The sequence below is a fragment of the Notolepis coatsorum genome, assembly GCF_963971535.1.
Source record: "Notolepis coatsorum genome assembly, chromosome: 11".
NCBI classification, from domain to species: Eukaryota; Metazoa; Chordata; class Actinopteri; order Aulopiformes; family Paralepididae; genus Notolepis; species Notolepis coatsorum.
In genome coordinates, this window is record NC_140175.1 from 112505848 (window position 1) to 112533501 (window position 27654).

The following is a 27654-nucleotide window of genomic DNA, read 5'->3' on the forward strand; positions in this document are numbered from 1 at the left end:
ACAACAGCACGTTATACCTAAGAAGTCTCAGTGGCATAGGCTACATTCTGCCTTAGAGCATTTCATTTTCCTGCGCTTTTGAAAGAAAAGCTCCAGGGCTCTTTGGTAGGAGACTTCACTGGTAGGGGCCCATTGATGCTGAGACGCATACAAGCGGGCAGATGGTCTCCCTGCAGCCTGTTCCTCAGGTCAGTTTTCACCCGTAAATATGGAATTATTCACTAGACTAGACAATAAGTGGGGTGAGATTTGTGGCAAGTCAAATAACAAATCTGATTACAAATTACTAGGGCTGACCACGACTAGTCGAATAGTCGACGAATCAATCAAAAGGAGCCGTAGTCAACTGCCAACCTCTTAGTCGAATGCACAATATATATATATTTTCTTTTTGTCACTCTTTCCAAAAGCAAAGAGGCCTATAAGCGTGGCTAACGCTAATGGCTCACATACCAGCAAGGCTAACTGCTAGGGATGCCCCGATCGATCGGCCACCGATCGTTATCGGCCGATAATCCGTATAAATATGTGATCTGTGATAATGCTTTATTTTCGCCGATCGTCAAAACCGATCTCACTCGCTGTCGCTGAGTTCTGTCTCAGACACCGGGTGGTGCGGCGTCTGCTCATCCCTCCAGCCCCTCCCGCACGCATGTAAACACGGGTCTACTCTAGTCTAGTGGGACGGGACACGGGAGGACAGCGTCTCCCTGAGCTAACGTTAGCTTAGCTACCGTTACAAAATGACCCAGTCAACTATTCACTTTTAGTTTAATACATGATGAGGCATTGTCTAACCGAACGGTATCTAGCCGGCCAGCTACCGATAGCTCCTGACATCACCAAACGCTCCATCAAGTCTAGTAGAGACGTGTATGTTAGCTGTTAGCTCACGTTAGCGCAAGTTAGTTCACTGTTCAAAACGAAATGTCCCCTTGAACTAAATAATTCACTGAGGCGTTGTATTAACGTTATATATCCGGCTAGCAGTAGCTACAGATAGCTCCTGATATCAATGTCTTATAACACTGATTCGATGCGTATTCGAGCTGAGGGCATGTTGAATGTGATATGACCACAGTAACGTTATACCATTAGGGTCCAGCTGCAGCGCAGGAGAATCCTGGCCGTATCTCGAGGCTACTCGAGTATAGGTCCAGCTGCAGCTCCGGAGAATCCTGGCCGTAGCTGGAGGCTACTAGAGTATACACTGGAGCTTGTTGCGTGGTGGCGATGTCTCGCAGATAATACAAGTACAAGTCTAATTATATAATATATATATTTTATAAAAAAATTAAAAAAATTATATAAAATAAATAAAAAAAAATTATCAAACGATCGGTATCGGATCGGTATCGGCCGATATGGCTCACAATGATCGGTGATCGGTATCGGTGGCAAAAAACGTGATCGGGGCATCCCTACTAACTGCCTAAGAAAACGGGCACAGAGGCACTGAAAGAGGATTTCGCCTTACCTGTCTAATGAACACACTAGACAAATATCAAGATGTATCCATCTGCATGCTTTCGCAGAGGACAAGAAGCCTTCAGTCGACTCCTTCAGACATTAAGCACACCCACAGCCCAAATGGAATGATAAAAAATTCAAAAATAATAAAAAAATAATTCCGGGGGGTAGTCTAGACTCTAGTTCATAGCAGCAGCGGTCCTGATTCAGCGCCACTGCTGAATGCATATAAGGGAAACACTGGTGTGTATATATGTGCATGTGTGTATGTGTATATATTGATATGTGGTACTTTGGACCCCAGGAAGACTAGCTGGTGCCATTGGCATCAGCTAATGGCGATCTTTTTTAATAAACAAATAAAAATATGACTGTTCTCTCAGTTTCAGAAAAGGACACAAACTGGTTTGTAATCCAAGGTTATGAGGAGCTTGGAGAGAAAAGTGGAGCTAAACTACAGACAAGACTCTTGGAAATCCCGCTCAACAGATTGTCAGCGGTAAGATGGGGAAGAAATATTACATTGGGAGTTGTTTTGCATAATCCATTTGCAGATTTTATATATAAACTTTTACATGATAAAAATATAGATATACTGTATTAAAAAATATATATAATAATAATTGCTTGCCTAGGCACGTTCTTGGCTGGGTCTTGCTTAACTAAGCTTACCTAGTCTTGTTCTTGGCTGGGTCTTGCTTAACTAGGCTTGCCTAGTCTCGTTCTTGGCTGGGTCTTGCTTAACTAGGCTTGCCTAGTCTCGTCCTTGGCTGGGTCTTGCTTGACTAGGCTTGCCTAGTCTCGTCCTTGACTGGGTCTTGCTTAACTAGGCTTGCCATGTCTTGTTCTTGGCTGGGTCTTTCTTAACTAGGCTTGTCTAGTCTCGTTCTTGGCTGGGTCTTGCTTAACTCTGCATGCCTAGTCTCGTTCTTGGCTGGGTCTTGCTTAACTAGGCTTGCCTAGTCTTGTTATTGGCTGGGTCTTGCTTAACTGGGCTTGTCTAGTCTTGTTCCTAGCTGAGTTGGGCTTGACTGGGTGTCTGTCTGTAGCCTACTGTCTCTTAGCAAGAGAGAGGTGTGGAGAGAGAGACACTCTAACCCAGGGGTGGCCAACCCGCGGCTCGCGAGCCGCATGCGGCTCTTTGCCCGTCAATGTGCGGCTCTTCCATCCATAATTTTTTTTTTTTTTTTTTTACTTTTTTTTTTTTTTTTTTTTTTTTTTTTTATGTCACTCATTCCATAAGGACGTAGAATAAACATTTACAAATTTTTTTAAATGGTCCATTTGCATGTTCTTGGTATCTGAATCTAGGGACATATATGGATCAGTGTCAGAAATAGTGTGTCTGTTACTAGGCTTGAGAAAATTGTAATGAACCAAAGGAGAATATCAATTCTATTTAATTTTTTTTTTATCTTTGACTGTGAATAACACCATGCTAAAATTCACCAGACCTGAGAAATCTAAGCAAATGAATAAAGGGAAGATGATTAAACAGAAGGTTTTGTAGATACAGTACTGAAATCTGCCATCTTTTTTATAATGTAAATTTCTCCACCATTTTTCATCATATTGCAACACCGTTTTTTGCAAGACGTTCACAGAAAGGTAGAGAAACTAACTGCGTTCTGTTTTATGGCAATAACGTTCAGGTTTGTGGGAGATAATCCGAAAAAATAAGAGAAATTAAAAAGTAAATCCAGGAGTCAGATGATTGACAGGGGCTGGTGTGAGCTGGGTAGGGTAGTTTTTCGAAATTTGAAAGCCCTGAGTCTCTTCCTTCAAAAGACTACACTCACTTTTGGCTGTGCCACTTCCTCCTGTCAATATGCGCCGGTTTCCGACTCAATGCCCTGAGATTTCTATAATCTTATATTTCACTAATAACAGTTAAAATAATTGGTAAACAAACGTAATGCTGAAAATATACACTTTTACTGTATATCTCGGGCTTAAGAGGTTAACCCTGTGAGGCCCAAATTAAAAAGAAATTAGCAACTTCAGAGGCCAGAGGGTGGGACATATAAACACATTTACTATAAAATAGCATTGTGAGGCTGAACAACAGGACCAATTGACTATACATGTGCTTAAAGGGGAACTATCTTATAAATGGCCTTTTACAGTGTTTACCATTGTTTCTTAGCTATGTGGACTTATATTAATAGGATATATGTCTCTAATTCTCATATTGGCGCATTCTTCCAATTCTCCTCTCACAATATTCACCCTCACTGAACTGAGTCATCTGAAAATGTGCATATCTGTGATGTCAGAGATTTCTCAGCTGCATAATAATGTGGCAGTTGATGTGGCAGTTGGCACCAGGCCACACAGTGGTTGGCGCCCAGCCTCAAAAACGGCTTAAGATCTTGAGGTAGAAAAATGCGGTTTTTAGTACTTGATTAGAAATACAAAACAATGCATTTAAAAAAAAAAAAAAAAACCTAGGTGTTCCATAGACTCACAGGAATTGTGTAAAAGTGCCCAAATAGTGAAAGAAATAGTAAAATAGTTCCCCTTTAAAAATTTTTAAATAAACATAATTTTTTTAAATGGCTAAAAGTGATTTTGTAATTTTGCAACCGTGGGTCTCACAGGGTACTTTTAACCCTGTGAGGCCCAAATAAAAAAGACATTAGCAACTTCAGAGGCCAGAGGGTGAGACCTATAAACACATGAAGGGTGCCGTGACTGAAAAAAAAGGTTGAGAAACGCTGGTATATGGTGTGGCTCTTTGTGGTACCACAGTCATTTTTGTGGCTCTTAGTCTCTGACTGGTTGGCCACCCCTGCTCTAACCAAACACACTCAGTTTAGTTTGCACAGCAGATTAAAAAGTCGATACTTCGATACAGGCCCGGACTGGCCATCGGGAGCACCGGGAGTTTTCCCGGTGGCCTGGCCTGCACAGATACAAAAAAAAAAAAAAGTATATTAAAAAAAAAAAAAAAAAAAAAAAAATTATTATTATTATTATTATTATTATTATTTTTTTGCCAGGCGATTGTTTCTAGTTGTGGCGGCGGCGCGGCGCGATAGTTAGATAACCTAGATGGGTGGGGAACAACCAGGATTTCACTGTCTGCCACAGAGTTGGAGAACTATCTGACTCTCTCTCTCACGGGCCAGCGGATCACACACACACAATGGAGCCGTGCTGCCGCTTGTGATTGGTGGAGGCGGGACCAGGCGATACAACTGATTGACAGTGGAGGCGGCGAATGGAATGGCAGACGGCACTCAGATGCAGAATAACAGCCAGGCAATGAGCCAGGTAGTGAGGGACTCGGGAGAGATACAGTAGAGCGAAAGTTAATTAACGTTGATGTCAAGATGGACAGTGGAAGAAAGAGAAAGGGTGGAGGAGAGAGGGATAAAACAAAGAAAAAGAAAGGCCCTTACAGGAGAGAGTGGTTAACTGTATTATAATAGTAAATAGAAAAATATGTTGTGCTCTTGCTTTTTTCTTTTTGAAGGTGGAGAGAGTAGCATTGCTAGTGCCACAACAGTTTTATTTGAGGTCCATAACAGTACATTGTACTAAGCAATTGTTGGCTCATTAGTTTGTGATTCACATGCACTAAAATTCACCAGAATGCAGGAAAGTAAGTCTTTGTAACAAAAAAAATCATGGTGGGGGACCCCCAGACCCCCCGCTTAAAAAGTGGCCTGACTGGGGCTATATTTTGCGCTATATCTCCCGGTATGAATTATTTCCCCAGTCCGGCCCTGCTTCAATAGTGGGATGTACAATGTACCTTTTTAACAAATCTCAGACCAAAACCCGGCTCAGACCAAAACCCTGCTCAGAGAGATTGGTGTTGGATTATTCCTGATTCTTGGACGATTAGTCGGTTAGCTAAGATACATCCTAATAAATCAAGAAAATCAATAAAAAATTTAGATTGTGGTTGAGGCATCATCTAACCATAATATCTGTTCTCATGAGTGTAAACACTTCTACTTTTAACAATACAAGTCAGGGTTCTGAAGTGGTGTTTTGACTTTTGTGTCAGAGAGAATTAGAAAATCAGAGTGGTTTTAACCTTAAAGCCCAACGGTCAAATCTGGATCGGACAAGAGTGTTACTTTATCTCTTTATGTCTCTTTCTTATGTGTGTGTTAAATGGTAAATGGTGCATTTATATAGCGATTTCATCCCAAGCGCTTTACGATTTTGTTCCTCACATTCACTTATTCACTTACACATTCACACGGCAACGGTGCAAGGTGCCAACCTGCTCATTGGGAGCAATTAGGGTTACGTTTTCTTGCTCAAGGACAGGAGTGGGAATCGAACCGGGAACATTCCGATTACCAGACGACCGCTCTACCTCCTGAGCCACTGTTGCCTCATGTTAGGAGTTGAGTTGGAATTCAGAATCAATACTATTGCATGTAATTCATGGTCATGACCTGAAACTATGAATGAATTATCATTGTATTTATATAGTTCTTTTGTAGACACTCCTAGCACTTTACAGTGTAGGATGTAAATGGCCTCCCTCACCTCTGGGTTATGATGAATTGAAAATGGGGGACCCTGATGTAAACAAGACGAAAGTCTTTCTCTGGTCTGCATCCCCTTAACAATTGTGTGTATTGAGCTGTACTGTACTGTACCCATTCTGCAATCTGTTAATAAAGTTTTCAATCAATAAATGGGTAGCACCCAACCATGGGCTACAGGCTCAATGGCTGCGAGACACTGGCACCAGGCACACATCACATTACACAACTTGCATATTACGCTATTTGCATATCGGCCTAATAGAGGGGTTGATGATGCTACAATCACACTATACAACTATTTATACAAACATCTTGAGGAGACAAAAACCCATGCAAAGCTTTTATTTGTAGATTTTTCCTCAGCTTTTAATACGATCCAACCACATCTTCTAGTTAGGAAGCTACTGTCAACATTCAACCTTGATGCTGGTTTGGTGAAATTGATCCTGGACTTTTTAACATGTAGACCCCAGGTAGTCAGGGCAAATGGTGCTCTATCAGAGAAGCGGGTCTCATCTACAGGCTTACCCCAGGGATGTGTCCTGTCCCCATTATTGTACATTTTGTACACTAACAACTGCAGGAGCAACCACGATGACAGGCAAATACTGAAGTTTGCAGATGACACTGTTTTAATCAGTCTGCTTCAGGATTGAGAGGTTGGTCATGGGCCCATTGTGGAACACTATAGAATGGTGTGACAACCACTTCCTGAAGTTAAACGTGACAAAAACGAAAGAGATGGACATTGACTTCAGAAAAACCTCCCACCCATCCATCCCAACCATAATTAAGGGCTCATCTGTTGAGAAGGTTGATCACTCCAAGTACCTAGGAACAGTAGTTGATAACAAGTTAAACCACAATCAGAATACATCTGCAATCTGCAAAAAAAGGTCTGCAGAGACTTCCTGCGCAAACTAAACACTTTTAATGTGGACAAACACTTATGGTTTTGTTTTACAAATCTTTTGTTGAGTCTATTTTAACCTTTTGTATTGTCTCCTGGTATGGCAACCTGTCAATACAGAACAAAAACAGTCTGGCCAACATAGTCAAGATGGCCAGCAAGATAATTGGGACCCAGCAGCTTTCCTTGACAGACATTTATAACAGAAATTCTGTGGAAGGCTCAGACGATCTTAGACAGCTCTGACCATCCTCTCTTGGAGGAGTCTGTCCCCCTCCCCTCTGGCAGGAGATATAGGCTCCCCAGGCTAAAGAGCAGATTTACATTTTCATACATCCCCAGGGCACTAAATGCACATAACTTCCTTTAAAATAACAGTAATGCATTTTCATTTCCCTTTTCTTTCTCCTGGTTGGATTCTATAAGATGTGATGTTTCTTGTGTTGTTATTTGTTGTTGTTATTGTCTCTACCACTGCTGCAAAGAAAATGTCCCCTTGAGGCACAATAAAGTCTGAACTGAACTGAACAATGGCTGAAAGGCTCAGGAAACGGGGATTGATACCAACCAATTAAGGGGAAGTGATGATAGGGTGGCCTTGATATCAGAGACCTGGTGGGACCAGGTGGATTTGCAGGACTTTTTTTTAGAGAAACTTTGGGCTTGGTTGACCAGGTGGAGAGCATTTATCTGTTTGACACTGTGGTCTTGGTTGATCAGGTGGAGACATGCATTAAAGCATTCCGTCTCCAGACGGATTTCCGTCAATTTGATTGGGGAGATCCGTCCATTTGATTCGCAGTCTGACGGAAGTATTTGCATGATTTGTAGATGCATACAGATTGAAACAAAATTGAGCCAATCAGAGGCGCCAAATATGGAAAAGGGCTTTTTTTTCCTATCGCGCCAAGCAGTCATCATCACTCAGCGACTCGAGAGACAGGTCGCCTTTTTTGCAGCCTCACGCGTCAACTGCTTGTTTACCAACGTCACAGCCACCACGCTGCTTGCACTCGCTGCTATATACCGATTAGCTAACGTTAGCTTAATAGCGTCTGTTAAATGGAAGGAGTAAGCCGGCCACTAAAAAGAGAACCCACCGCGGGGTTCTCAGATGAAAAGGATCAGCGGGACCACCTAACAAAAAGTTTCGAGAGGAGAGGACGTTTGAAGAGACTGGCTAGGCAGCGCTACTGGGGGCTGTAGTGGTGAGTTAACTTGTTCCGTGTGCCGCAACGATGTCAAAAAGAAAAACAGAAACAACACGTTTGTCATTGTCGTGTTACTTCACAGTACAATATGTGAGTCCCCTGCTGTGGTTGTGAGTATACGTTTATTAGCTTAACTCCGTAGCAACATCACACAGGTGTATCTGTAGACAGTCTCCTCCCCACCGTATATATTCTCTGTCAGGATCTATGGGTAACATTACTGTATATTTGCATATCGTATATGTCACAAATGTAACAGTACTATATACCTGTAGTATGTCCCTATGCCATAAATGTCATGATGTCAATGTCATGCATGTCATAAATGTCACTGAATTGAAAATGGGGGACCCTGATGATGTAAACAAGACAAACGTCTTTCTCTGGTCTGCATCCCCTTAACAATTGTGTGTATTGAGCCATACTGTATTGTACCCATTCTGCAATCGGTTAAATATTGATTGATTGTTATAACGGATTGCAGAATGGGTACAATACAGTACAGCTCAATACACACAATTGTCAAGGGGTTGCAGACCAGAGAGACTTTCCTCTTTACATCAGGGTCCCCCATTTTCAATTCATCATAACATATATGACATACATGACATACAGATAGATAATACTGCTACATCTATACATTTATGACGTACCAGATTTACACAGTATTGTTTGTGATACAATAAGAGTCTAAAAAAGAGAGCATATACATTTGACGAAGAAACTGTACATTGGAGGAGGTTGGGTGGAGGGGGGGGGGGACTGTACATTGGAGGTGGTTGGGGAGGGAAGGGTTGGGTAGGCGGGGTGGGGGGGTAACTGTACATTGGATTATCGACGAAACCGAAACAAGTAGGCTCCCTTAAAACGCCAACGCTATTAAAAAGAAATACAGTGGAGGTTAAAATAAGAATATGACTTGGCCTGAAAAAAATTTCAGTCAGGAGATTTTTTTTTGCTTTAATCCCTGGGTGGAGAGCATTAGAGAGTCTGTTTGACACTGGTCTTGGTTGATCAGGTGAAGAGCATTAGTCTATTTGACACTGTGGTCTTGGTTGATCAGGTGAAGAGCATTCGTCTGTTTGACACTGGTGTTGGTTGATCTGGTGAAGAGCATTAGTCGGGTGCTCCAGTAGCACACCATGTTACCGCGCTGCGTCGCGGGACTCCGTGCTGCGTCACGGATCTGGTTGACTCCGAGTTCGATTCCCGGACTCGCCGTCATTTGCCGAATGTCTCCCCCTGCTCTCTCTCCCGTTTCACCCTACAACTGTCGGTCATGCTTGACCAGAAAAGCGATAAACGCTAAAAAATTAAGTAAAAAAAAAAAAAAAAAAAAAAGAGCATTAGTCTGTTTGACACTGGTCTTGGTTGATCAGGTGAAGAGCATTAGTCTGTTTGACACTGGTCTTGGTTGATCAGGTGAAGAGCATTAGTCTGTTTGACACTGTGGTCTTGGTTGATCAGGTGAAGAGCATTAGTCTGTTTGACACTGGTCTTGGTTGATCAGGTGAAGAGCATTAGTCTGTTTGACACTATGGTCTTGGTTGATCAGGTGAAGAGCATTAGTCTGTTTGACACTGGTCTTGGTTCTCTTTTGATATTTGTATTGGTTTTTTAAAAGATTTTTCACATAGTTACTTACATTACAAAACACACATTGGGACAGAAGGGGGGGGGGGGTTCCTCCAATTAATCTATGCCGTCATGCCAGCAAAAACAGATACAAAAGAAAAACAAGCCAAAAAAAAAAGGAAATCTAACCCAGACAGGCACTGCACAGTACTGCACTTGCCTCGAGCCCATTCACATGTAGGCATACATATATATACATATATTATTTTTTTCTATCCAAAGTCTGTCCATACAATGGGGCATTGGGCCTTTAGAAGGATCTGAGAAATTGTAGCAGGAAAGTAGTCCAATAGTGGGGCCCACACCTCCTGAAAGGAAGCGTCGTTGCCTCTATGCATTGCACAGTCTTTCATGGGGTAGCACACCGAAGATCTCTCTGTACCACATCTGTATGGATGGGGGCCTATCCTTAATCCAGTTTATCAGAATGCATTTCCGGGCTGAAAGCAGAAGTTTATCAAATAGTTTGAATTGTAAGGGTGTCAAATTAATTTCCTTTGATGGGAGTCCCAGTAAAAAAGCTCCTGGATCCTTCTTTATTTTCACCTTGAAAATGTCGCTCAGCTCACGTGCCACTTGGCCCCAGAACCTGGATATACACTTACATTCCCAAAAGTAGTGATAGTAGGTGCCCAGATCTGTTTGACATTTCAAACATAATGGAGATATTGAACGGTCCATTTTGTTTAGTAACACAGGTGTGATGTGTAATCTGTGAAGAATTTTATATTGTGTCTCTCTTAGTCTGTTACAAGTATAAACCTTTTTAACTGAGTCAATGGCCTCCTGCCAGTCATCTTCAATATATTCACTGTTAAAATCTCGTTCCCATTTGCGGAGGGATGGTAACTCCTGTGAGTCCAGTGAGTACAGCAGTGAGTAAAACGCCGAGATGAAATGTGATACCTTACTACAGTTGGATAAGAAGTTCTCTGTTTTACTGTAAAGGGAGCCCATTGGTGTTGGCAGCTGTAGTGAGTTAATAAAATGTCGTATTTGCAAGAAACCAAAAAAGAATTCTCTTGGGAGGTTAAATTGTGTTTGCAGTTTCTGAAACGACATCAACACACCATCCCTAAACAGATCCCCCAATACACGAAGCCCTAGTGAGTGCCAGGTCTTAAAGATGGCCGAACTGCACCCAGGTCCAAATTCATGGTTGCTAGAGATTGGTATTAGCAATGATCTTAGGTCTCCTCTCCCTGTGTAGATGGTAATCTGTCGCCACACTCTGATAGAGTTATAGATAATTGGATTGCCTCGTATCTCCCTATGAATCTTATCTTTATTACCGGTTACCAGTGCCCATAGTGAGTTTGGTGAGCAGCCCCACTGGTCTTGGTTGATCAGGTGAAGATCATTAGTCTGTTTGACACTGTGGTCTTGGTTGACCAGGTGGACAATGTCAGTCTGTTTGACACTGTGGTCTTGGTTGATCAGGTGGAGAGCATTAGAGAGTCTGTTTGACACTGTGGTCTTGGTTGATCAGGTGAAGAGCATTAGTCTGTTTGACACTGTGGTCTTGGTTGATCAGGTGAAGAGCATTAGTCTGTTTGACACTGTGGTCTTGGTTGATCAGGTGGAGAGCATTAGAGAGTCTGTTTGACACTGTGGTCTTGGTTGATCAGGTGAAGAGCATTAGTCTGTTTGACACTGTGGTCTTGGTTGATCAGGTGAAGAGCATTAGTCTGTTTGACACTGTGGTCTTGGTTGACCAGGTGGACAATGTCAGTCTGTTTGACACTGTGGTCTTGGTTGATCAGGTGGAGAGCATTAGAGAGTCTGTTTGACACTGTGGTCTTGGTTGATCAGGTGGAGAGCATTAGAGAGTCTGTTTGACACTGTGGTCTTGGTTGATCAGGTGGAGAGAGTTAGTCTGTTTGACACTGTGGTCTTGGTTGATCAGGTGGAGAGCATTCGTCTGTTTGACACTGGTCTTGGTTGATCAGGTGGAGAGCATTAGAGAGTCTGTTTGACACTGTGGTCTTGGTTGATCAGGTGGAGAGAGTTAGTCTGTTTGACACTGTGGTCTTGGTTGATCAGGTGGCGAGCATTAGAGAGTCTGTTTGACACTGTGGTCTTGGTTGATCAGGTGGAGAGAGTTAGTCTGTTTGACACTGTGGTGTTGGTTGATCAGGTGGAGAGCATTAAAGAGCCTGTTTGACACTGTGGTCTTGGTTGATCAGGTGGAGAGCATTAGAGAGTCTGTTTGACACTGTGGTCTTGGTTGATCAGGTGGAGAGCATTAGAGAGTGTTTGACACTGTGGTCTTGGTTTCGAATATTGTTCTACTGACAACATGATTGCTGATGTGATGACAAAACCAGCCACTAAGCTACAACTTAAGAAGTTTGCTCAGTATTTGTTTGGCACTTAGAGTGCAAGAAAAGCATGTGTGTGCCATGTGTTTTTGTTATTTATTTTGTATTGAAGGCCAAAGAGGGAGAATATTTTAGTTTGTTCCCAGTTATGTACTTGTACCACAATAAGCTAAGTTCGAGTGGGGGTGTTAAATGTAACAACATTATGTGCGCTCTTACTCATTGTGTCCTACAGAGGGCGATGTTGTATGCAGTACGTCCAGGACATGACGTCACTGACGCTACCTTTGTATTACTGTTCCGATCTCTTAATGCTATGATCGAATAAAGAGCAGCAGCAAAGCCACATCTCTCCCGCCTGATAATAAATATGGCTACACAAGGCTAAAGATTAACTGAGTCTACTGAGAGTTCAATTAACCTCTTTAGCCCGAGCGGTCTTTACTAGCCTTGTGTAGCATATTTATTATCAGGCGGGAGAGATGCGGCTGTGCTGCCGCTCTTTATTCGACCATAGCATTAAGAGAACAGTTAATGGCAGATCACGTCATAAATCATTCTCTCTAGACTGTATGACATAATGTTGCGGTTCTTTTTCAAATGTAGCCAAGAGTGAAGACTATAATCTTGTCAAAACAGCAGTCATAGTGTATATTTTCAACAATATGTTTGTCTACCAATAAGGTAAAGTGTTATTTTGAATTTACGTCGCTAAAAGTTTTGTAGTCATATGAGGAGAGGGCATCCAGAGCTCTCAATGAGCGTTGATATTTCAAAAAACTACATTTCCTAGCGAATTGCAGCTTCCTGCAAGCAAATTACTTGTATGATTCTTTTTTTTATTTATCTGGATTATCTATCACAATACTGAACGTTATTGGCATAGATAGATTAAATCCAAAATATTGATAAATCCGCTGCCATTGCTGTGTAACATGTCATCTGTTCTTAAGTCTTCAGTCTCGGCTTCACCTCTCTAAAAGTGAAACTGAAACTCAACAAGCCTAAGTTGTTAAGGGGGTAGTAGGCAATTAATTTACTCAGTGGATGCCTGAACACAGAATGACACCAGTATCACTGACTACCACGGCAAGCCTATAGAAAATTATTCTATTTAATTGTTATTATTATTATTATAAATATTTAATAATTATAAATATTTTTTTTCCTGTTGTACCGAACTCGTACCAATACTTCCCGTAACACTGGTCGTTATTGTCAGATCTGCAATATCGTTGCCAAATAGGAAGGGAGGCTTGCATGCCGAGGTAACAAGACCTGGGCACCGTTCCCCGTACCTGGCTAACTGAGTTAGCCGGATAACTTTCAGCATAGCTTGACTTAAGCCAGACCTTTCCATTCCCTGACGCTCGATTGTCTAAATCACTATGACAACAGATCAAAAAGTTTGAACCTGGTCGAGGGTAGGGTTAAGTTCAGTTAGCTGGATGAACTATGGCCACACCCCCGCAAAGAAATCCCAGCTCCCTTCCTGAAATAGTCTAGATCCCATTATGCCATTCTGAATTATGTTTTTGTGCTTCGTTTGAAATGTAAAATAATAGGTCTGCAGTAATGCTGATAATAAATCATATTCAGCCTATGCATTTACTTTGTCCTATATAATGCACGTCATATTTATACGGATACGGCGCTCGCGAGTCGCGACACACAGTTATTTTAATAACGGACTAAACGGATCATTGCAAATGTGAATCCCGCTGGGATATTTTTAATGAATGAAACCTATCGGGTGTTTGGCTCTGATTAGTTTAATATTCTTCGCTGTGTATTTGCTTAACGGAGCACCCGGATGCGTTTCATTCAAGCTGAAGCGTCTATGCGCGGATTGTGGATATGAATTATGAGGAATCTGAATCTGTGGAGTATTTAATTGTATCACTGTCGTGTGACAGTGTCACACGTTATTGTGATATTGTAACTGGGATTAAAATATATGAGGAGATGCGCTGTTTGATGGATTTGATGACGTGACGTGACTTGATAAATTGAATGAGCCTTTGGCGTTTTTGATGAATGAATTTGAGAAAATGCATTTATCTTTTCAAGCACTGTTATCTGATGATGAACATGAGGTGTCACTGGTATAAACCAAATGGTAATCAATTCAATGCATGTATGGATTAGGTCCGAAACAGATTAAAACCTGATTAATAGTGTAACTGCAAGCCTCCCTCCAAGCCTCTCTTTGGAAACCATGTATTTATATAGTACATAATACCTAAGCACATACAGATATCCTCATAATATAATGAAAGGAACTCAAGAAGACCATAACCGCAATGCAAAGTGGTAAGGCTCCTGGAAGAGACGGTATCCCATCAGAAATGTACCTTTCTTGTTGGGACATAATTGGACCCTTATTACTAAATATGATCTTATACTCAGTCAAGGAGGGGAACTTCCATAAGAATGACAATATTGCACTCATAACAGTCCTCCTTAAAAAAGACAAAGACCCCAACGAGTGCGGTAGTTATAGACCTTTAAGCCTCCTCGGAACCGATATCAAACTGTACTCTAAGGTATTAGCCATCAGATTACAAAAGCATATGACGTCTTTAGTTCACCCGGACCAAACTGGCTTCATAAGAGGCCGCCTGATCACTGATAACATAAGACGAATACTGCACGTACTAGATGCCGACAAGGATGACACCATACCTAAGGCGATGCTGTCCCTGGATGCTATGAAAGCCTTTGACAGGCTGGAATGGTCGTATCTATGGGCAGTATTAGAAAGGATGGGGTTAGGAAAAGGATTCATTGATATGATTAAAGTATTATACAAAGACCCATCGGCCATGATTACAACAGGCACAATCATCTCAAATCTTTCCGGTATCACGCTCTGCCAGACAGGGTTGCCCTCTTAGTCCCGGACTATTCAATCTATCATTAGAGCCTTTAGCACAATATATAAGACAATCCCAATCCATAGAACCAATCGTAATCAAGGGCACACAACAAAAAATTAGTTTATATGCGGACAATGTAATATTGTTCATGCAAAACCCCAACACCACATTGCCTCATCTGCTCAAGTTGATTGAGAACTTTGGTGATTTATCGGGATTTAAGATAAATTGGCCGAAGTCGGCTTTCCTTCCACTTAACACCCCTGCAAAAAAAGATATAACCCTCCCAGGAGAGATACCGATGGTAAAACATTTTAGATGCTTGGGAGTGGAAATATTCCCCACCATAAGACAAACGGTGAAGCACAATTACACAAAAATCCAAAACAAAATCAAAGACGACCTTGATAGATGGGCAAAACTTAAAAACACAGTACAAGCACGGATATCAATAGTTAAGATGGATGTACTACCTAGAATCAACTTCTTCAGTTCAATGCTACCGTTACCCCCTCCAGAGGGTTACTGGAAAAGATTACACTCCTCCACATACAAATTTATTTGGAATAACAAACCACCACGTATAAAAAGATCCACCGCACAGAGAAATAAAGCAGATGGTGGCATGGCATTTCCAGATTTTTTCCAATATTTTAAGGCGTACACATTAAGACCATTGACAACATGGTTTGACCCCCAAGCATTAGTATCCTGGAGAAAATTAGAAGAAAACATAGTAGCCCCACATAGACTGAAGGACATAGCATACACTAAACTACCAATCAAGCACTGTGAACGGAAATTTGGCCCCATAATTACTCATGCGATCCGGATATGGCGTGAATCACAAAAAAAAAATCCTAACCCACATAAATGGCACAATCATACTCCCTTATTCAATAACAATGCACTCTTAATTGAAAAACGACCTATAAGATTCCCTATATGGGAAGAGCAAGGCATACACTCATTAGGGGATGTTTTTAACAAACAGGGTTTTTGTAGTGATAAAGAAATACGCAAAAAATGTAATCTCACCAAGTCCACATGGCTTTTTTACATACAGTTACAGCTATGTTTGAAGTCTCACGGTGTTCCATTAGACATACCAATTGAACACCACAGATACTACAAATTCTTCTATGAAAGAGAGACATCGAGAGGTTTTGTTTCAGATTTTTATCATCAATTACTAACGTCCTCGTATGAAACCCTCCAACTAGACTCTGTCTGGAGGAGGGATATACCAGACCTGGAAAATTACTTTGATTGGCAAGGAGCCTGGGCAAATGTCCGACTTACATCAAGGAACCCGGATCATCAACAAATCAATCTTAACTATATTCACAGGACATACTTGACTCCTATAAGACTGTGCAGAATGGGTCTTAAACAAGACTCCAAATGCTCCCAATGTACAAATGGGGACGAAGGGACATTTATGCACATGTATTGGGACTGCCCACCAGTTAAGGCATTCTGGAAAGATGTGACCCAACAATTATCAAAACTCGTATCTTGGGACACCCCTCGGTATTACTATTGAATGATATTTTTGAGTTTTCAGTAAATCCACAACTAAAGAGATTGGTTTTATCGGGTATCACAGTAGCTAAAAAGCTGATCGCATCACGCTGGTTTCAACCGGAAAAAATTTGCCGGAAAGTTTGGTTTCTTACATATCTCGATGTGATTTATCAAGAAATATCTACAGCAAGAATTCTGGGTCTCAATGAATCCAAAATGTCAATGTGGTTAGAAGTGGTGGAGAGAATAAAAGCTAGCTTATAATGGTAGTGTCTGGTTAGGTGCGAGAGATAATGGAGGTACTTCCCAAGGTGGGGTCCGGGAGGGGGGGGTTCGAGCTGGAGCATATGTGTGTAGGTTTTTAGATAACAGGTATTAGGGGTATATCTTATATAAGACAATTAACTAAAATGTGATTTCATTGGATGTGCTCTGACAATTAATGCTTGTATATCTTATCGTGTGTCGTCATGTTTGTTTATGTGTTTGTTTAAAAAATAATAAAAAAATTAAATAAAAAATAATATAATTCGTATCAATTAGATATACTATTTGGGCTTGTTTTTATCATTATTCTGAAAGAGTTGAACTAATTATTTTCGCTAGCAAGATCTCATTTGATTATCCATTCCATAAACATACTGCCAGCAGGCACGTTTAAAGAAATATAATCTGATTGATTGGGGTAATGCGGGACTTAAAATTAGCCTATAGATTATGCATTTAACTTGTCGGTGAGGCTATTGAGCCGTACTGCATTGTACCCATTCTGCAATCTGTTAATAAAGTTTTAAATGAATCAATCAATGCCGTTAGAAAATCAGGATTTCTGTGATCGACACATGCTGTCTTGAGTTAACAAGACTGAATCAGCGTTCGAGGAACAGGAGAATCAAACATCGGGTTAATTGAATCTGGATAATGGGACTCTTGATCGACTTAGTTGAACCAGGTACGGGGAATAGGGCCCTGGACTCAGTGGGGAGAATGACGTAACGGATTCAGTTTATAGGAAACAACTATCAGAGGAAAGGATGTCTGTGGTTTTTATTCCTTTTGAAATCTGACAAATTATACAACAGTTCACACGCTTATTTACATCTATGGCCACAGAGGTAACTACTATGACAGACAGATGTGACCAAATCAACAGAAAAAGTATTTCCTCCAACAGGATTAACAAGCAACATCAATGCCAACAGTTGTCTTGGTGCTGGGCAGACTAAAAGGTTATAGGTGGAAATATGCTGGATACTATAAGACTGTTGAAAGAAACAGGCAAAATGTGATCTTAATTCTTGATCTGATAAACATATTACAAACGAATTATCAATAGGCTACTCTTTGGCTAAAGCTAAACAATACATGGATTCATATGTAATAATAATAATTATCTGTACTAGTGGTCTGTGTACTCTTAATTGCTCCCCAGAACAACACAAACTAGGAACAACAATGATATTGTTACAAGGGCGGATAAAACCACAATGTCATATTGCAGGCAACTTGGAGAGAAGAGGGGTGGAACAACAGCTGTCAGAATCATCGGACAGTACTCTAGAGATGGATCTTCATCTCAGTATTTTATTAATGTTGGCCAGTTTTCAATGACCGCCCTTGGAGCAGATTCACTTTTAAATCACATCAACAACAAAATTTGGAGCATAAAACATTTTGAGAACTTACAAAATCTGACCTTCATTGGTGTACTTCTCTCTTCTCCAGGTACAATTGCTGCATTTCTCCCCAACAACAAGCAGTACCTCTGGAGAATTAAAGAAACACCAGCGCGTTCATACAGGAGAGAAGCCTTACCACTGTGACCAGTGTGAGAAGAGCTTCAGTACCTCTGCAGAATTAAAGATACACCAGCGCATTCATACAGGAGAGAAACCTTACCACTGTGACCAGTGTGAGAAGAGCTTCAGTCAATCTGCAAACTTGAAAATACACCAGCGCATTCATACAGGAGAGAAGCCTTACCACTGTGACCAGTGTGAGAAGAGCTTCAGTCAATCTGCAAACTTAAAGAAACACCAGCGCATACATACAGGAGAGAAGCCTTACCACTGTAACCAGTGTGAGAAGAGCTTCAGTACCTCTCGGAGTTTAAAGACACACCAGCGCATTCATACAGGACAGAAGCCTCAGAAGCCTTACCACTGTGACCAGTGTGAGAAGAGCTTCAGTATCTCTGCAGAATTAAAGATACACCAGCGCGTTCATACAGGAGAGAAGCCTTACCACTGTGACCAGTGTGAGAAGAGCTTCAGTCAATCTGCAAACTTGAAAATACACCAGCGCATTCATACAGGAGAGAAGCCTTACCACTGTGACCAGTGTGAGATGAGCTTCACTAACTCTGGAGACTTAAATAAACACCAGCGTATTCATACAGGAGAGAAGCCTTACCACTGTGACCAGTGTGAGAAGAGCTTCAGTCAACTTAGAAACTTAAAGACACACCAGCGCATTCATACAGGAGAGAAGCCTTACTACTGTGACCAGTGTGGAACGCGCTTTCGCAAATCTGACCACTTAAAGCAACACCAGCGCATACATACAGGAGAGAAGCCTTACCACTGTAACCAGTGTGAGAATAGCTTCAGTACCTCTGGGAGTTTAAAGACACACCAGCGCTTTCATACAGGAGAGAAGCCCTACCACTGTGACCAGTGTGAGAAGAGCTTCATTACCTCTGGACAATTAAAGACACACCAGCGCTTTCATACAGGAGAGAAGCCTTACTACTGTGATCAATGTGGATCGCGCTTCAGTACCTCTGGAAACTTAAAGAAACACCAGCGCATTCATACAGGAGAGAAGTCTTACTACTGTGACCAGTGTGAGAAGAGCTTCAGTACCTATGGAAGCTTAAGCACACACCAGCGCGTTCATACAGGAGAGAAGCCTTACCACTGTGACCAGTGTGAGAAGAGCTTCAGTACCTCTGGAAGTTTAAAGACACACCAGCACATTCATACAGGAGAGAAGCCTTACCACTGTGACCAGTGTGAGAAGAGCTTCATTACCTCTGCAGAATTAAAGAGACACCGGCGCATTCATACAGGAGAGAAGCCTTACCACTGTGACCAGTGTGAGAAAAGCTTCCGTGTCTGTGGAAGCTTACAGATACACCAGCGCATTCATACAGGAGAGAAGCCTTACCACTGTGACCATTGTGAGAAGAGCTTCAGTAACTCTGCAGACTTAAAGAAACACCAGCGTATTCATACAGGAGAGAAGCCTTACCACTGTGACCAGTGTGAGAAAAGCTTCAGTATCTCTGGAAGTTTAAAGACACACCAGCGCATTCATACAGGAGATAAGCCTTACCACTGTGACCAGTGTGAGAAGAGCTTCAAGACCTCTGCAGAATTAAAGACACACCGGCGCATTCATACAGGAGAGAAGCCTTACCACTGTGACCAGTGTGAGAAGAGCTTCAGTCAACTTGGAAACTTAAAGACACACCAGCGTAATCATACAGGAGAGAAGCCTTAAAGACAGTGTGGGAAACATTCAATTTAAAGACACACCAGCACATTCATACAGGAGAGAAACTTACACCAGTGAATACATACAGGAGAGAACCCTTACCACTTAAAGAAGCACCAATATATTCATTCAGGTGTCAAACCCTAAAATCGTGTAGGAATATGCTTAAAAACTCAACATACTGTCAAGAGACCTGAATAATCAAGAATCCCAACCTTCCCAGCCAGGACAAACTGGACCTCACCAGGGGATCTGTACCTGACCAAAGCCGAAATGGGTAAGAGAGCGGGTCCTATAGGACCCAGCAGAAGAATACGTGATGGCATGGCTGAATCCAGGAGACCCCCCTCAGCCAGGGACGTTGGAGTGGTTCCAGCAGTATGAGAGCCCAGAGTCCCCAGACCAACAACCATCACCCAAGAGACCAAGGGTGATGGTAGAGAATAAGGTGAGTGAACCAAGGTACAAGAAGACCAGGACCAGGTGGAACTGGGCCTGCAACTCAGAGAGAAGAGGGGTGGAACAACAGCTGTCAGAATCATCGGACAGTACTCTAGAGATGGATCTTCATCCCACAGATCCTAGAGTGCAGCCCGAAGCCGTATGACAGGAGCTCTACTCACTCTTCCTACTAAACTACAGCCCACCATTGGCCCCAAGTTATAGCCCAACCGAGGGATGGCTGACAAGAAACCCAGAATCAGGTGAGATGGAGAAAAGTGTGATTGGTCTAGGAGAACTGCAGACTGCGGACTCCTGGAGATGGAACAGGCCCAGAAAGACCAAGCAGAAGGAAAAGCAGATCAAGATGATTGATTCAGCGCCACTGATCCTGGGGATCCAGGAAGGGCCGGAGAATGACGAGATTTTAGATGAAATACATGCCCCAGATTATGAGATTCCAGATGATATACTGGAAATACCATGACAATGGACAATTTGTTAACTCATTCTGCGCCCATCGCTTAAAGGGGAACTCCAACATTTTGGGAAATTAGCTTATTTAACATCTTCCCTGGAGTTAGACAAGAAGATACATACCTTTTTTGTCTCTGTGCGTGCATTTTAGCTTTGAGAATAGACGCTCCGTTAGCATAGCTTAGCTTCATCACTGGAAGTGAGGCAGGACAGTAGCCTTACAGTGTATTGCAAGGTCTGACATTGACCAAACTTGATATGCATGACCTTGGTGGGCTCTAGGTCAACTCCTGAAAAGGGGGTCAATGTCAGACTGTGCATCAAAAGTTAGGGGGCTAATAACCCTTGCCATAATTTCAGTGCGCCCCCTAACTTTTGATTGCAAGGTCTGACATTGACCCCCTTTTCAGGAGTTGACCTAGAGCCCACCAAGGTCATGCATATAAAATTTGGTCAATGTCGGACCTTGCAATACACTGTAAGGCACTGTAAGGCTACTGTCCTGCCTCACTTCTAGTGATGAAGCTAAGCTATGCTAACGGAGCGTCTATTCCCAAAGCTAAAATGCACGCACGGAGACAAAAAAGGTATGTATCTTCTTGTCTAACTCCAGGGAAGATGTTAAATAAGCTAATTTCCCAAAATGTTGGAGTTCCCCTTTAAGTGCGCGAGAGGGCGCTAGAACGCCACCGCTTTAATCAATGGGGGGACTGCGAGATTTGCGAGTGCTTAAAATATATCTTAAATTATAGCTATGGGTCTAATACACCTGTCGATTATCAGTAAGTTGCTTCCAGTCAACATGTACAAAACGGATAGTTTTTTCATCTGTACATTTTCGTTTTATAGTTTTGGTGATTCTTAGTAATTCCAGGAAAAGACGCGACAATAGCCCTTTAGTGGAATACACTAAACACATTGTAATTTTTCGCCTGATTATCGAATCTTCCTGAAATCAACGCTAGATCATCATTATTATCCTTCCTCGTGCAAGAATGAAAAGAGCCCTGGACCGCGGCGCCCCCCCCCCCCACCCCCACCTCCTGCACTCAACGGTAAACAGCCACACACACACACACAGAGACAGCGTCGATCGGGGTAAAAATAAATATCAGATCAACGATCAAATGTATATATAGTGTTCTTACCTTGTATCTGATATCAAAAGAAAGAATCCAATTATCTGATCGCCATTCCAAATACTGCTCGTGGAGGTCCGTACCACATTACCGACCGTTACATATGGGCGTGCGGGCGGTGTGACTGTTCGGCGTGGATCGTCCCAGAAAATAAACTACACCATTCCCAATGGAGTGCAATATCAGCTGGAAGGCGTAGGCGGCGGTATTTGCCCTCTTGCGAGCTCAGACCCATTCCCAACGATAACAGGTTGGATGGATGAAAATGAATGGATAACGCTAATCGAAATAACGATTAAAACCTGACTATACTCGTGATTGCCGCTGAGTTAACCCGACTATCATCGGGTCAGGCGTTGAATGAGTTAAAGGACTGGTGCTGAATACAAAGTAGGTACCAAGAAGAATAAATGCAACAAACACAAGTAGCCTCCAGAGGGCGATGAAAGGAGCGAATACTAATAATCAATGTCAAGTATGACTGAAATGAAATAAATGTATTATAATCAACATACACAGAAACATGATTATAAATGTATTATAATCAGCAAAGACAAAACCGTATCTACAAGGGAAGTGTGATACTGAAGGAAAAATAAATGAATAAAGTGTACTGTGTGTAACATGATTCAAGCAGGTTGTGACTGAGTAGGGCCGTAACTGCATGGAAAGAATGACTCATGCTGGAAATGGCCCACAGAAAAAGGGACTCATGCTGTGTCTGGGCAAGAACAGATTCAGATAATTTTATTGATCCCGCGTGGGGCAATTCATATGGGATGAGATGGGAGGTCGTAAAGGAACGTTCTAGTAAGATTGGTCAGAACAAAAAAAATTGTTATTGGTTGAGCAGATAAAGGAGGGAGGACCAGGCGGATCGGAAGGCCTATATAAAAGGCTGTTTTACTAGTTTTAGGCAGAGCGCTGGGATCAGCTCTCAGGGTAAGTTGTCCTCTGCCTGAACCAACCAGATGAGGATCGGAGGATTTCTTCAAGGGGATCATTAGCAGCTCCGACAAGTGAGTATACAAGGCTCCATTGGTCAGGATTGAGAGCTGCGGGTCGAACTGAGTGCGTTCACAGCTTACTTTCCCGTCTTGTTTCAAGTCAGGATTGTGGGCACGGGGAGGCACTCTCGACCCAGGTAAACCCTCGGAGTCCCTAGCTGAGTGCGAGGCTATAATTCTCCTCTGGTCCATCGCTCTCCCTGCTCGACCGAGGGCATTGGCCCACGGTCCGACTCCCTGTACTGGGCATCGGGCTTATTGGTGGAATACATCATCTGAGCTGGATAAGGGGAGGTAAGGTCGATCTGATCAGTCTACTAAACTCCCCCAGAATGGTTATATACTCAGTCACAGTTTTATGATTTTAATTTGTTTTAATTAGTTTACTCTATTTTCTTATTTAATTTGAACTGTGGCTTATTTCCCCATGTGCAAAAATAATTAAGCTTGAATAAAAAAATCATTGGATTTAAAGAGATTGTGTGGAAATTCTCTCTTTTACCCCGAGAAGGGGGTTTTCTGGAAGGTGATCGTAAAGGTTTAGGTAGAGTGCAGTTTAACAGGTTCACAAAGGTAACTCTTGTGTAAATAAAAAAGTTATTCCACAAATCATTTGATTGACAGGAGCTGGCTTGAGCTGGGTAGTGTAGTTTTTCGAAATTCCATCGAAACCTCTGGGTGTCCTCTCCTCATATGACTACAAACAAAATGGCGGATATTCGCTCATTTATGAATACATTTTCCAAACTAATAGTTCACTAATAACACTTTAACCTATTGGTAAACAAATGTATTGCTGAAAATATACACTATGACTGCTGTTTTGACATGGTTAGGGTCTTTACTCTTGGCTACAACGCAACATTATTCCATACAGTCTGTAGATATGGATTTATGAAGTGACGTCATTTGCGGTCCGCCAACAGACCGCTTGGGCTAAAGAGTTTAAGCCTGAGTGGTCCGGTACCGGTTCGAGATTGATATCATGCCATAAATAGATTAATACAGAACGTATTCATTCATGTTGCGTTTATTTTTCAAATGTAGCCAAGAGTAAAGACCCTAACTCTGTTGTTACGACCCCTGTGGGCCTAAGGGTAAAGGGCTGTAAGCCTGTAACATAACAGTTGGTTGAAAGAAATGGTGGACCAGGTTTGTAAACACAAGGATATTTATTGGTAAATGCAAAGGAAGCACATGTAGCTCAAGGGTGAGCCAAGGCCAAAACAACAAACAAACACCACTATTCTCCAAATAAACCAACATAATCTATGGTAAAAGAAATTACATTACCTAAACTACCCTTACCTAACCAAAACAGGAAAAAACTATATCCAAAATGAAATGGCAGCTCACCCCATCTGTGCTTCCTGAAAAGAGAGAAAACACATTAATGGTACAGACAAGAATGGCAAAATATATACAAAACAATCTAAAGCTAACAATGCTCTCTCTGTGGCCATACACACAGGAAATGTCCAAAAACACAAAGGCCGGGCGGCTAGGTGGTGCAGTGGGCAAGGCGCTCACCACAAATGCAGGAGACGCTGGGTTCGAGCCCAGCTCTCCGCATTGCTATCAGCTTGGCTGGTCGTTCATACTAATACAATTGGCAGTATTAGGGGGTGGGAAGCTGATTGGTGGGGATCGGACGTTGTGGACAGCGACTCCTACAGGTCGGTTGGTGCGCCTGCGCAGCAGAATCAGGAAGCGACGGGGGCGGCGTGTCCCTCCCACGCAGACCCCCGCCGCTGAGAGATTGCGCTGTGCAGGTGAAAAGATGCGACTGCTGCTTCCTCGAGTACCGGAGGGGACACGTGATGTAAGGCATTGTCCACATTGCAGCCGACCAGTGGGAGGCATGGTCTTATACAACGATCGAGACAGGGGAGGGTAGAATTGGACGATACGAAATTGGGATGGGAGAAAAATTTAAAATGGGAGAAAAAGTAGATAACAAAAATAAAAACACAAAGGCCAATAAACAAATGCAAATATCAAAGTCAATGTCACAAAGTATCACTAGGCCTAGCCTCGTGCCAGAGAGAGAGCGTGACTGAAGTGAGAAGCCATGTTTTAACAGGTGTGTGGTGATCCATGATTGGGTGGTGGGTGATGGTTGTTGATTGAGTCTTGGAGTCTTGTAACCCATCCACCAATCGGTGCTGTGCTGCTAATGGAAGGGCAGGCCTAGCAGGGACCAATGGTGGAGGACAGGTTCTGGCTGGAGGGAGGAAACAAAATGGAGAACACACACTGGGGAAGCACATACATTGGGATGTAACACCTGTCAAAACAGCAGTCAAAGTGTATATTTTCAGCACTGTTTGTTTACCAATGATTTTAAGTGTTATATGAATTCATATGAGTTTATAGAAATCTCAGCGCATTGAGGTGGAATCCGGCGTATATAGATGCGAGGACATGGGGCAACCTAACTTGAGTGTATTGATTGAAAACTTTTAACAGATTGCAGAATGGGTACAGTACAGTACAGCTCAATACACACAATTGTTAAGGATGCAGACCAGAGAAAGACTTTCGTCTTGTTTACATCAGGGTCCCCCTGAAACCCAGGGCTTTTGATGGCTTTTCAAATTTCATAAAACTACACTTTCCAGATCACGCCAGCCGCTGTCAATCGTCTGATTTCCAGCGTGAACTTTTAATTTTTTTACGTTATTTTGGGAACATATCTCACGGGTCGAACAAACCTGAACATTATTGCCATCAGTCAGAACGCAGTTAGTTTATCTACCTGTCTGTGAACGTCTAGCAAAAAAAATGCATTGCAATCTGATGAAAAATGGATGTACTGTACTTACAGTAGATTTTATTCACGGTTTTTGCTGCCCTTTCGGGGGCGCCTAGTGGTACTAAATCCAGATTGAACTCTGCCACTGGAAAGGGGAGATTTGTCCCGATCCATAGATGTGTGACCATAATAAGGTAATTTATAGGCCTGATATTCTATATTCATATTTCAAATTGCATGTGTCCGGATGGAAAAATTCAGTACTTTATCTACAAAGCCCCCTGTAAATCATCTGCCCTTTATTCATTTGCTTAGATTTATTGTACACCTGATCTCAAGGAGGTGGTGAATGAGCTCAGTGGCAATATTTCACGTCTGGTCAATGTTAGCATGGTGTTATTCACTGTCAAATATAAAAAAAAAAGTATATTCTCCTTTGCTTCATTACAATTTACTCAAGCCTAGTAACGGACACAATATTTCTGACAATGGGGATACATTCCCTGAAATCCATAGATCCGTAGATACCAGGAACATGCAAATGGACCTTGTAGAAGTGCAATCTTCCATTTACGTATTTTTAGGCGAATCTTCTGAAAATATGGCTCGGGCTTAACAGGTTAACAACACATTCATCCTGGACAGCAATCCAACTAATGTGATCTGCATCAGAAGAACTTCTGACACTCATCTTCAAAAACCAGTTTCATGCTTTTAATAGAGGTCTTGCTCTCTAATCCTCTCTTCCAACATGGTGCTTGAGCACCTGCCATTTTCTGGCTGCTGGTAATTGTATTTTATTATTTGTTTATTTTCTATTGAATCATATGTGCTAAATATAGATGCAACAATGCATTTTTAAGTTTTGAAAGATTGCGTCCCTCCCAACTATTCTTTGACATCTGTAAGCTTTGTAACCGGACTCAGTGGGAAATACTGCATGTGGTTTAGAGGGGTGGCTCCTAGGTAGAGCAGGGCAGGATGCAGAAAGAGACAATATCTCCTCCTGTGTATGAAGATCATCATTTAAATGATCATCAGGACACCTTACCAAGGCAACCTGACCTGAGACGCCTGAAGAAGATGGAGTCTGGTAGAGAAAACAACATTGACAGATTTACAGGGAATGACTGGCACCTCCAAGGATGGCCTGCATTCCTTTCATCTGTGCCAGTTCTTTGTCTCAGCGGAGAGAGAACAGTGAGGAGTCATTACGATCAGAATCTCGAGCTTTGCTAATCTTTTGTTTCATTCTTGTTACTTTGAAGTTACTTATTCACATTTCAGCATCAGGAGACTAAATGCACCCATGGGGCCTGCAAGCCCAGTATATGTTTACATGTATTTAAACATTAGGGAGTGGATAGGGTTATGAGAGTGTTAGGGATAGGGTTATGGGAGTGGTTAGGGTACACTGTGTAGGAGGTCATGCAGCAGGTGATGGCTATTCACCAGCTGACAGGCAGAGGGCGCACATGGTTCATTTACAGTACAGGGTGTCCCAGGTGGGAGGAGGTTTCCCTTCCTGTACCATTACATTACATAGGCCCAATGGAAAAGAAAACCAAGCCAGTCTCGGGTTGTAAAATATGGTCATCCCTGATATAAATCAGGATTGTAAAAATAGTGCAGCTATCTAATTATATGTAGGATATACTAAGAGCAAAATGGATACCACTTCAGATACATGGAACATGTTGCCTACTAAACTATTATCCTCCTAATATGTCACATTATGAGCATTTCTACTCCTCAGCATTTTGGAGAGAGGGTAAGTGAGAATTCTGCTGTAGGATCTGATTCCAGACCAGAAGGGGTATGTGGCTCCATGGGGACACCATCTCTGGGCATTTCACATCTAGACCATCTC

General features: G+C 42.1%; 1 protein-coding gene across 1 annotated transcript in view; it reads left to right on the forward strand.

Moving 5' to 3' along the window:
• The window catches only part of LOC311236958 (uncharacterized protein), a 90742-nt gene extending 69809 nt beyond the window's left edge, over positions 1 to 20933 (forward strand). Inside the window, exons 5-6 of the mRNA XM_084324765.1 lie at positions 1854 to 1969; positions 18193 to 20933. Of these exons, the coding sequence (XP_084180891.1) occupies positions 1854 to 1969; positions 18193 to 19971 (1895 nt within the window). The 3' untranslated portion in view covers positions 19972 to 20933. The remainder of the gene's footprint in view (positions 1 to 1853; positions 1970 to 18192) is intronic.
• Positions 20934 to 27654: the final 6721 nt, after the last annotated feature.